At 35.1% G+C, this 10924-nt stretch overlaps 2 protein-coding genes and 1 long non-coding RNA gene across 3 annotated transcripts; all 3 read left to right on the plus strand.

The window, feature by feature from the left end:
- The first annotated feature begins 2160 nt into the window (after positions 1-2160).
- On the plus strand, positions 2161-3637 carry LOC141656169 (uncharacterized). The gene is made up of 3 exons (XR_012548398.1): positions 2161-2257; positions 2652-2773; positions 3013-3637. It is a non-coding gene; the product is annotated as an uncharacterized LOC141656169 (long non-coding RNA).
- Positions 3638-3663: 26 nt separating this feature from the next.
- Positions 3664-5667, plus strand: LOC141656170 (protein PAM71-homolog, chloroplastic-like). The gene is made up of 4 exons (XM_074463040.1): positions 3664-4164; positions 4620-4777; positions 5081-5146; positions 5352-5667. The coding sequence occupies exons 1-4, from the start codon at positions 4101-4103 to the stop codon at positions 5460-5462; spliced, it is 399 nt and encodes a 132-aa protein (XP_074319141.1). The 5' UTR covers positions 3664-4100; the 3' UTR covers positions 5463-5667.
- Positions 5668-7492: 1825 nt separating this feature from the next.
- LOC141656171 (putative NAD(P)H dehydrogenase (quinone) FQR1-like 1) lies at positions 7493-8305 on the plus strand. The gene is made up of 3 exons (XM_074463041.1): positions 7493-7595; positions 7832-8092; positions 8178-8305. Exons 1-3 carry the CDS (start codon positions 7493-7495, stop codon positions 8303-8305), a joined length of 492 nt encoding a protein of 163 aa, XP_074319142.1.
- Positions 8306-10924: the final 2619 nt, after the last annotated feature.

Below are 10924 nucleotides of genomic sequence, written 5' to 3' on the forward strand. Positions count from 1 at the left end.
TCTCTCTTGCCTTTGCTGAGCTTTCAGGTTAGTCATCCAATCCTCTCTTTTTCTTTAACACTAAATATTTTAGTATCTTCTCCTGATCAAATCATGCTAATTCATGCATTAGTATTAGCTTAGTAAATATGAAATCAATGCTAGGTGTGGAGGAAGGGGGAGGATGTGGAGAGGGCTCTGCCATGTTTAGTGCCCAACCTTATAGAGTTTAACCATTTTTAAAATAGATTTACACCAAGTTTTAACGCATTCCAGGGAGTAGAATTTGATTTGGTCATAAATAAAATGAAATCGTTGGGGGTGGGCACCATGCCTTTCTGGTACTCCTGTGGCAATTAAATAAAGCATTAGTATTATGTTAATCTGAATTACGGAACTGGGTGGGGGTAAAGCATTGGCCTTTGCTCCAGAGTTAGCATGTGTACTCCATTACAATTCGTTCTTGATAGTGGGCAAAAAGGTGACAATCTTGGGAAAAAAAAGTACAAGTGATTCTTTATATGTTAATTTAATTAGTCTTATGCGATTATGCGATATACAATTGATCTGAGGTGGAATGCTTTTTAACTTTGCTTTAATAGTTAGCTTGTGTACTTGATTACAGTCTGTTCTTAATAGTGAGCGAAAAAGAAATTATCTTGGAAAAAAAAATACAAGCGATTCTTGATATGTTGTCATTTATGATATTATAAGAACTAAATACAAATCCCATAATAAGTAATAAAAGCACCTGTTCAGGGGCGACGGAGAAGGAAAGGGACATGGAGGTAAAGCGTTTGTGTTTGGTTTTGTTCAGAGGGAGAGAAACATGGGTGTAGAGAGATTGATGCTTGGTTTTAGTCATATTAAGATTGGGAGATACATGAGTCATAATATAATTGTGAATATTTTCTCACGTTATTTTTAACGTTTGTGTTTGGCCGGATTTCTTCTATTTAGAATCTAGAGTCCACTTCTGGAGCATCCGTCTTACATTACTGCTTAGCAAACAAATATTTTCTCACGTTAGTTGAATTTAATTTTTGAAGTATAATATTCTGAACACATTACAAAGGAGGAATGTAAAGAGTTTAAAGATTTAACTTGTAGTGGAAACTGAGAAATCACAAGTTTAACACCTGCAATCCCAAATTATAAATGTGAACCTTGTAATTTCAGGAAAAGATTTTGTAAAATAAAAGGGTAATGGAGTTTAGTATGAATTTTAAGATTACTTCGATTTAGTATGAATTTTAAGATTACTTCCATTTTTTTTAGAGTAAACCTTGTATTTTCCCTCACTCAGTTACCTTCACTCCCTTCGTTCCCTGTTGAATTTTAGAGTTTGAAGTCTCTTGGTTATGTTACTTTGTATTCTTTCAGCTGTTACTCTCAGTTAGTTTCCTTGACATTCTTATGTTGTTTTACAGTTTTGGTGCCCGGTTAAATCTTATTCTCCTGTTCAAACCTGCATTTTTTTTGTTTCCTTACTTTTCTTTAGCTATATTTTTACGCCATCTAATTTGGAATATACCGTTCTACTTTTTAGGGAATTAACTATGTTATTTAAACAACAAATGTCAAATCTGACGCCTCTCAAATCGCTGTCTGGCCGAGTTGAATGGGTGAATTCGGGGACATTACGGACTCAAATTTCAGGTTCATTACTCTTTCTTTGAAAAAGTACACTTTGTTTCAACAATTATGAACCGAATTTTAGATGCCGATGATGCTTTTGTCACGGGGAAACTTCAACCACCACTTATTGCTGTTTTACAATTGCCAGGTTTATTTAGGGTTTGTGCAATTGATCAGTTAATTTGTCTTTTAAATGGGAGAACTGATTAGTTTAGTAGTTGGCTCACTTTTGCCGCTTTATTTGTTTTTTCAATTTCGCTGAACATTCATCCTTAATGCTTTGATCACGTGGTTTGTTCCATCATCCTTTTCATCACGATATGAATTTTGTGCTACCATCTTACCGACTTTGTTGTTTGCGTTTTTGTGATGTTCACTTTTTATGCACGCTGTTGTTTAATGTGAAAATTTATAAGGAGTTGAACATTTGTTTACTAATTGCTATATACTCTCAGGAGGGTATATGAATCTATGTTGAATATGGAACGACATTCATCCACTGGGATGGGGTACACTTGGGACTTACGAGGAATAAACCCCCAATCCACAGCCTTCACGCCAAACAAGATCGCCCTTGTCCCTTTCTCCATTCTGCCTTCTTCTCTTTCTAGGAAAGTCAGAATGGTTGAACCGCTGCAAGGTTCACTTTTTTCACCCTATTTTGTAGCTTTAATGCACATTTACATGTTACATCTTTGATTTAGGTTACTATGTGTGCATTTTATCAATGCTGAGAGAGTGAGAGGTAGACCGTAATTCTGGGATTATCTTTATGTGTGACTTTGGTCGTATTTGCCAGTACAATTAACTTACCCCAGATTTGTAAGTGTCGAAATTTTAGTTTGTCGTAGTTAGTTTTCTAAATCTAGACACTATCTTGAAGTTTTGAACTTAATAATTTCGTAACTAATTTAGATATAAATTAAAAAGCTGTATCATTGATTTAGACAACTGCCATTGTGAGTTCAGTCACATTTCCCTGGTCTGCTATTATTATTTTGTTCATTTGGTTTCGCTTGTGTTCACTTGAATAGAAACATGGTGGTACCGAAGATCCGGAATAAAGGGTTACTCAACCAGGTGCATCAATATTTGGGTGGAAATGACACCGTCAAGATAACATGGGTGACAATTGTGATAATGCAGAAACATATTGGTAATTCTGTAATTATAGTTTGATGAACCTTAAGTTTAAAATAGTTTTTAATTGCTAATACTTTTGTGTTAATTTACTTGACTATCAGAAGAGCTTAATTGCAGTGCATTAGATTCATTTAAAAATTATTTAGATTGACCCTGAAGCAATAAGGCTTTACTTAAATTATTAGTTTATGCTCATGGTTTGATTTAAGGTGAACTGAATATGTTTGCTCCTATCTTAAATGAACTGTGCAGGAGCAGGAGATGGCTGGTTGATTCTAGAGGAATTGCAAACAAAGTAAGAGATGCTACATGTCTTCTTTAGTACTGAATATAGATTCTGGAGCAAAGAGCGCAGGGAAGGTGTGGTGGAACAAGGATTCCATACTGAAAAGATGTCATCAAACTCATATGAGATTGATAATCATTCTGATTCTGGAACCCATTTTAGTCGAGCACCAGTTACCTGTTTGGAAAATTCTGTATGCAGCGGTCATAAACAGGGCCCTGCTAAAACTTGCATATCTTCAACTTTCAGCACCATCATCTGCTAAAATTTTCGTATCTGATTCGAGACCAGATTCCTTTTTACCTGATTCATCAGATGCCAAAGAAGTCGTCAACGAACAACATGAGAGTACCTCTGATCAATCACTAAGCTAATTTTTATAGCCACTTTTTATGCTTTAACAACTTGAGTTATTAGCTTTTACGTCATCTGGATGTTTGATAATGTTACTTTTGGTTGATTTTTGACAAAAATACTTGCGATTGATCAAATATAGGAGAGGAATTTGAGGTTGTGTTAATTGAATTTAGGTTTACTATAATTTATTTATTGATTTGTTAATATAGTTTGTTGTGATTGTATTCATGAAATATGAATGTGATCCAATACAATCTCTACCTTTCATTTTACACTACTCAATTCTCAATCAACTTTACCTTCCATCCTTCACTTTTACGCCATCCATTATTCACTTTTCCTCTTCTTCCTCTTCCAAAACGAACATTGATCCATTATTGCCTCTTGAAATCACTGTATTATGGGATTTGATTCAATTAACTCTTTTGTTGCAAAATACTGGTTCTTTCTTTTTGTTGTTGCTGCTGCTCCTGGTTCCGCCTTTTACGGTGTCACATGCTAATGAACCTGGAGATTTCCGAGATCCGACAATCGGATCCGAATTGTTGCTTCTCTTAATCATATTTTGCAAAAACTCTTGATAAATACCTTTAGATGGTTGTTCTTTATTGATTGATAACATCTTCCTTTGGTCGTTCAGTTCAATTTGTATCCAGAAATAAAATAGACTCAAACGGAAAAGGGTCACCTTGGTCTGATGACGGTTCTCTCAGTAGTTATAGGGCACATATTTCAGTCAGTATCTGCTCAATTTCAAACAAGTAAGTGATCAAGACACATATTACGGGCCTTGTTTGTTTTGTTGTTTTTTTTGGTATTACCTATATACCATAAAAGATTAGTCGGCGGATCTTTCAACTTTCTTTCAGAATACAGACGGCAGTTATCTTCGTTGTGAAAGTCATTAATTGCTGGTACACATGACATGGGTTTCAAACCTTTTCACCATCAAACTTGAGCATGGCTCCCTTACCCACAAACTTCCTTTCTTATATAAGCTAAAACTTTTTTGTTGGTCTCTATGAATTTAAATGTGTATTATCAATTGATGGACTTTATGTGATCCGATGCAGGATGCAGTTTGAATTTATACGATGAACAACTTGGCTGCAAACTGTTAGTCATTGTCATATTAGAGCCAGATATTTTGCCAGTAGATTCTTATTATTTTGGGTTATCAGGGTAGTTAATTTTCTTATTAATGCATGTTTTGCAGCTCTCCCCATCGGAAAATATGCTGCTGTGACCCTTTTACTATTCTCTGGTTTGAAGTCAATTAAAGATGCATGGGATCTTCGTGATGTCAAAGCTGAAAACAAGGAGGGTTCTGAACTTGATGACTATGTTGAAGCGGAGGAGCTTGTGAAGGAGAAAGTAAGTAGCCACGTCTTTCTTTGGAAGTATTATCTGAACACCATTTTGTCTTACCTTATGCCATTTATCCAAAATACTCCCATGATCTCTTTAATTCTATGCAAGTGGGGAAAGATTATTTACAATGGGTAGGTTGGTGCTTAAAAAAATGGCTAAGACGGACAAAAAAATGGAATACATAAACAATGGATAAGACAAAGGGAGTAGTAAAAAATTGCATGCCCACCTAAAATAACCAGAAATGAAGATTTTAAAAATCTTGTGATCCTTTAGATTGTTTGGTTCAATGTTTTAAATGGGCAGGCATCCGAGCGGCTGTCAAATCCTCTTGAAATTGTGTGGAAATCATTCAGCCTTGTGTTCTTTGCGGTGAGCTCTAAATCTCTATGACTTTGTTTAATTCTCGACTTAATTAGCTCAATTGCTGTAATTTTGGCCATCCTACACAATCTATATACTTTACGTTCTCTCAGTCATTCATTTTGCAACTAACTACATACGGAGTATATCATATATGTGGCCATGTATTTGATGTATCTTAACACCTGAAACAAGCTTTTTCTAATTTCTCAAGGAATGGGGAGATCGATCAATGCTTGCTACCATAGAGGAATGGTGGTGGAGTTTGATTACTTCTTCAAGTGAGAGGATGATAAAGATGTTGGAGAGGAGCAAGGAGGTCTAAAGATTTGATTTTGTAGTTGTGCATCCACAGCTTGTCAGCTTCCACAGTTTATAAGGAAGTTGAGAAAGACTATTTGTTTCCGAGTTGGTATGTTGTGACTTCAGGCTTTAGGAAGATTTTTTGCATAAACTTAGGTATATCATCTAAGTTTAGCCCTGCTTTTCTAGACCTAAAATTCAGTTAGGTTTAGGTAGTATCAGACTAAAAGAAGAGGTCCCTTTCAATCTTATTAGAATTCTTTGTATTTTGTCTATCATTTGTTATAGCGTTATGGAGATAAGAATACATAATCAGATGATGAATTTGCAAGGCTAAACTGCAACTGGTTCACCCTTAGAGATATTGGTGCTATTTTTTAACAGAAGACAAAACAGAAGACATGTCTTCTATTTCCTTGTTAGGGCAACTCACATTTGTATCTGAGCAGACTATCATCAATTGAAAGCTCTTTGAAGTTACAGTGGCTGAGATTGCTGCAAAACATCAAGCAACATGGGTGAGCAGGAAATAATTCATCAAATATGTCATGCTCACTGGTGAAAAGACCTACTCTGAGGTGTGCTTCACTTTTAAAACTTTCAATTACTGTCAAGGTTGTAAGGTTTTGCTACTTTTCCTAGCTTTGTTTGATCAGTTTAGGATTTAGCTATTCAAACACACACCTCATATTCTTGGATTCCTCTCCTGCTTTTTCTATCACAGGCACTTCGCAGTTCAAGTAGTTCATGTGACTGGATCTACGGTGGCCAGGGACCATCTCTTAGATCGGGTAGATGCCAAAACTCTAGGATTGATGTGTTGTAGTTTCACCGCTTAATTTAGCTATAATGTTTTGATATATTTCTTTATATCATATGGGCCGGGTCATTTTCTGAATTATATGGGTGTTTAAGCTTATATAGGAGTATATTGTTGTTTTCCAAAGGCTTTACTGAAATATCTCTTTGAGGAGACCAAAAAGAATTGTTTCGGGCTCCGGACTGCCCTTTTATTATGTTGAAGATTTAAAATGAATTGGACAAATGATTTTATACCAACTCTTAAAATATCCGGACTTCCCTTGCTATAAAAGTATTCCTCATGTTCCTTGCTTGACTTTCAACTGACACTCTACTTTCGGAGTTCCCTCGCTATATTTCTTCCACCTTATACTCACCTCCACCCATTTTTCCTTTATCACTTAAATGTACTGCTATAAGAAAAAGTCGGGTGTTTTGTGATTTGTCCACTTTTCTCTTCTTTTTTTTTTCATTTTTTTCATGGTTGATGACTTTAAAGTTATAATCTTGATGAATATAGTTTGGTGGGTAATTTAGATTTTGTGTTCTAATTTGTAGGTCGTTATTGATATTAGGATATCCGTAAGTGGTGATGATGGTTTTGGCTCCCCTCTACGGTGAATTCATGTTTTTGGCTTTTACATGATGTTGGTGCTCTGTAAATTACTAGCATGGCTATATAATTTTGGATTGTTCGTATGTCACTGGAGTTTATATATTGTCTTCTGTAGTTTTCATGGTCTGGAGTAGAGTTGGAAGGTACCAACTTTAGAATAGTGAACTCCTAATGCTGGATCGCTATGATTTAGTAACCCATAATTTACACGAGAGGGTCTTACACTCCCAACATATGAGACTACCCCATTAATCCTATAGTTGAATAAGGTACATACATAAGGATTAGTTGTTCTCACGTGCGAGAGTGTCTCGCACAAGAGTCAAAGAATGTCATATTGTCGTCGAGTTTCTCTCGGAAAGTGTTGTAGCATTGATATGTAGAGTTAGTTTAAGATGACAACACCCATCACAAACATGTTAAAAAGGATAGTTGCTGTTGGTCTTCTGTGGAAGATATTGCACGTCATTCAATGTCATTCAGATCGAAGGAGGGAGTGATTTTGGCTTATACTTGTAAGTGAAAAGTTGAAAATACTTATTTTTGACATCGTATATTATACGAATATATGACACTTTGAGGGGGTTATGACTTATGACGTAACTTAATTCTTGTTTCAGGTACTATTATATTCCATGTACGGACATGTACAACAACTAGTCGAAGAGATTCAGAAAGGAGCTGTTTCTATGGCTTCTGTGGAGGGCATTGAGGCTAAACTCTGGCAGGTAAACATTAGCTTTTACCCGTACTATTTACTAAAAGATACTCGTAACTTTTATTTACATTTTTTATTACGTCCAACTGCTTACTAATATTTTTGTAAGGCAACTTTACATTAACGTTATTGAGCAACTACACAATATGTGACCATATTAGTTTTCTTAATGGCTGATTTTACAAGATCTCGTTAACAAACAGACGTAGAAGACTTAATTCCCACGGAAAATATAATATGATGTATACAGTGCAAGTACCTGAGATTTTTTCGGATGAGGTGCTTGGTAAGATGAGTGTACCACTAAATGGAAATGTCCCCTTCAAACCCCCAAATGAGGTTGTCGACGTCGATGGATTTATTTTCGGCTTTCCCACAAGGTTTGGAATGATGGCTGCTCAGTTCAAGGCTTTTCTGGATGCTACTGGTGGATTGTGGAGAACTCAACAGCTTGCAAGAAAGCCTGCATGTTTGTTCTTTAGGACTGGATCTCAAGGTGACGGACAGGAGAGCACAACGCAAGTAATTAATGTTACACGTACTTTTTTTTCTCTGCTTTTGGACTGTCGTTCCGAGTTACTTAATTCTCTATGATGCTCCTTGTTTGACTGCCGTCACCCAACTGACTCACCATGGAATGATCTTCGTCCCAATCAGGTACAAATTTGGAGCCAGAATGTTCGAGATAGAGAATGTAAAAGGTGGGAGCCCATATGGTGCTGGAACTTAAGTAGGAGATGGTTCGAGACAACCGGCTGAGCTGGAGTTGCAGCAGGATTTCCACCAGGGTAAGTACATAGCCACTATCATAATGAAGCTTAAAGGAATAAAGTAGTTGCTTAACTTATAACTCTCAAAGTCATAGATGAATTGTGGAGCATACACATTAGATACACATTAGATAAATGCCAGCATTCTTATTATTACGCCATTTATTTGACTTTTTTAAAATTTGCTAAAGGTTGGTTCATTACATTTTGTATCACTCGTGTATTTAAAGAGCTTAACCAAATACACTTTGATGTTTAAAGGAATAGATGTTAAATGCAAGAGAGACACATGCATCACCAATACAGATGTGAATGCGCTTTAGCCATCGACGTCGCCTTCCGCGGTTTTATTTCTGAAGTTTTTCCAAGGCGTTTGTCACTGTGGCATGAGACCTATATCTGTCCTCGGCGCATGTGCAGTCGTTTTGGTGTTGTATTCTCGGTCTTTTAGTCTTTTTGAAAAAAAAATGTCCTACGCCTTTGTGCCAGTGTAATTCTACCCTCTTTTTATTAAAGTTAGTCAATCACTTGTGAATCATTATTTTTGCATTAGATATGGTATTGTAAAGTATTTACTCGAATTTTGTAATGAATACTATGCTCATTCCACATATTTAAATATAAAAGACCATGGCACGTTTTTATTGATACACTACCGACTTGCTTTTACTTAGCATTTCACCAAATTGGGGTATCAGGCGCGGTACAACAAATAGTATAGAGTAAAGATGTATACACATAGTGTATTTAATATTTACACTAAAGTGCAAATCCTATGGTATTAGTATAGAAGATAAATGATCAAGGATTAATACAAAATGATTTTGAAACGGTATTACAATAAATTTACTGTGACACGGTTTTATAATTTAAAGAAAAAATAATAATGTTATAATAAAAATGTGCGAATCACGGTTAAAGTCAAGATAAGTACGTTTATTATGAAAATAAATAAGAAATTTAAGTCATTTTAAGTCGCAATAAACAGTAAAAAGATCAAAAACATACTCCTTCTCATCCACTCCAAAGGTAACATGGATCCACTTTTCCTCTCACAAAAAGTGGGTCTATGTTACCTTTAGACTGGATGGAAGAGAGTATAAAAGTGGTATCGAAAGACCGAGTTACCCAAGTTTTTTTTACATTATGGTACTAGGAAAGATATCACGGTGTATAATGAACAAAATTGATAAAGACCGCCTCTATATTACTCATCTGGTTCCTAATGTTCATTTCACTTTTCAACTTTGCATTTCACTCTTAAACATTCTCTAAACTAATTTTTGTCGATAATTAAAAAAATAAGTTACGGTAATTAGTAAAAAACTACGATTAAATTAGAAACAAAAATGATGATTAGAAATGTAAAACTAGGAGCGGTCTTCAGCAAGGTAGAAGCTTTCAGCCTAGTTAGGTACAACTGTAATACTACTATTTAGTATTCACCGGTTAGTAGTCTATAAATGCATGATAGCATGAGTCGTGCATTGCCATTTTTGGTTACGGTACTCTTTCAGCATTTTAATTGCATTGAAAATTTGAAATATAGGATTACTGTCCCGTGATCTCTTCATTTCAATTATTGTCCTCACACCTCTTCATTTCAATTATTGTCCAACCTCAAACTATCGTTTCTGTAAAACTTTAAATCGAGAAAAAAGCTTTCCAAAAACAAAACCAAAATAAAAAAAAAACTACAACTACAATATGATGATGAAATTGGTTCATTCTTTTTGAAGCGGTTTTTTTTAAATTTGAAAATCAAAATCGAAAAGGAGAGAAAAGGAAGGTAGTGGATGGTATATGGGGTTTTAATTATTAAAGGGTAAAAAGGTAACTTTTAGGTTGCGAAAGAGTAAAACTAAAATAAAACAATATAAGGAAATTTGGTATTACGAAATTTTATTTCTAGGTTCACTCTTTAGAGACTGAATCGGGAATAGAAAATTTTCAAGTAATAATGGAAAATTGGAGGGAATATTTGACTTATTAGGTGTGAGAAGTAGAATCATTGTGGGAATTTTTCTTTAAACTGATAGTAGTAATTATTATGCTAAAGGGAGTTAGGTTCCGTTTGGCAAGGCATTTCAGGTACCTGATTTGGTCAAAGTAGCTTATTTGACCAAAATTTTAGGTACCTTATTTTTTTGTAAGCGTTTGATAAGCAATTTATTTGACCAAATAAGCTACCTGAAATGAAATGCTACCTAGAGTAGCATTTGACATTTCAGGTACCTGATTTGGTATCGTTTTTACCCTTTAAGGCTCTGTTTGGCAAAACTAGCTGAAAAGGTAGCTGAAACCTGAAAAGGTAGCTGAAAACTAAGAAGCTAACTGAAACCTGAAAAGGTAACTGATAAGGTAGCTGAAAATTAGGAGCTGATAAGGTAACTGATTGTATAAAAAATTGTTTGGCAAACTAACTGAAAAGGTAGCTGATTTTGGTAAAATGACGTAAAAGGATATGATAATTATTTAATAGTATAGATTTAAAGGATAAAAAAGGAAAATCAAATCAACTCAGGTACCTTATTACCCAAATGCTACTCTTGGTAGCATTTCATTTCAGGTAGCTTATT

Source organism: Silene latifolia, chromosome 5 (assembly GCF_048544455.1).
Source record: "Silene latifolia isolate original U9 population chromosome 5, ASM4854445v1, whole genome shotgun sequence".
Lineage (NCBI taxonomy): Eukaryota > Viridiplantae > Streptophyta > Magnoliopsida > Caryophyllales > Caryophyllaceae > Silene > Silene latifolia.

Coding starts and splice junctions, on each gene's coding strand:
- LOC141656170 (XM_074463040.1), top strand. CDS start 4,101: ATGACGGTTCTCTCAGTAGTTATAGGGCACATATTTCAGTCAGTATCT. Junction 4,165..4,619: donor ATCTGCTCAATTTCAAACAA/GTAAGTGATCAA, acceptor CATGTTTTGCAG/CTCTCCCCATCGGAAAATAT. Junction 4,778..5,080: donor AGGAGCTTGTGAAGGAGAAA/GTAAGTAGCCAC, acceptor TTAAATGGGCAG/GCATCCGAGCGGCTGTCAAA.
- LOC141656171 (XM_074463041.1), top strand. CDS start 7,493: ATGTACGGACATGTACAACAACTAGTCGAAGAGATTCAGAAAGGAGCT. Junction 7,596..7,831: donor ACTCTGGCAGGTAAACATTA/GCTTTTACCCGT, acceptor ATACAGTGCAAG/TACCTGAGATTTTTTCGGAT. Junction 8,093..8,177: donor TGACGGACAGGAGAGCACAA/CGCAAGTAATTA, acceptor ATGATGCTCCTT/GTTTGACTGCCGTCACCCAA.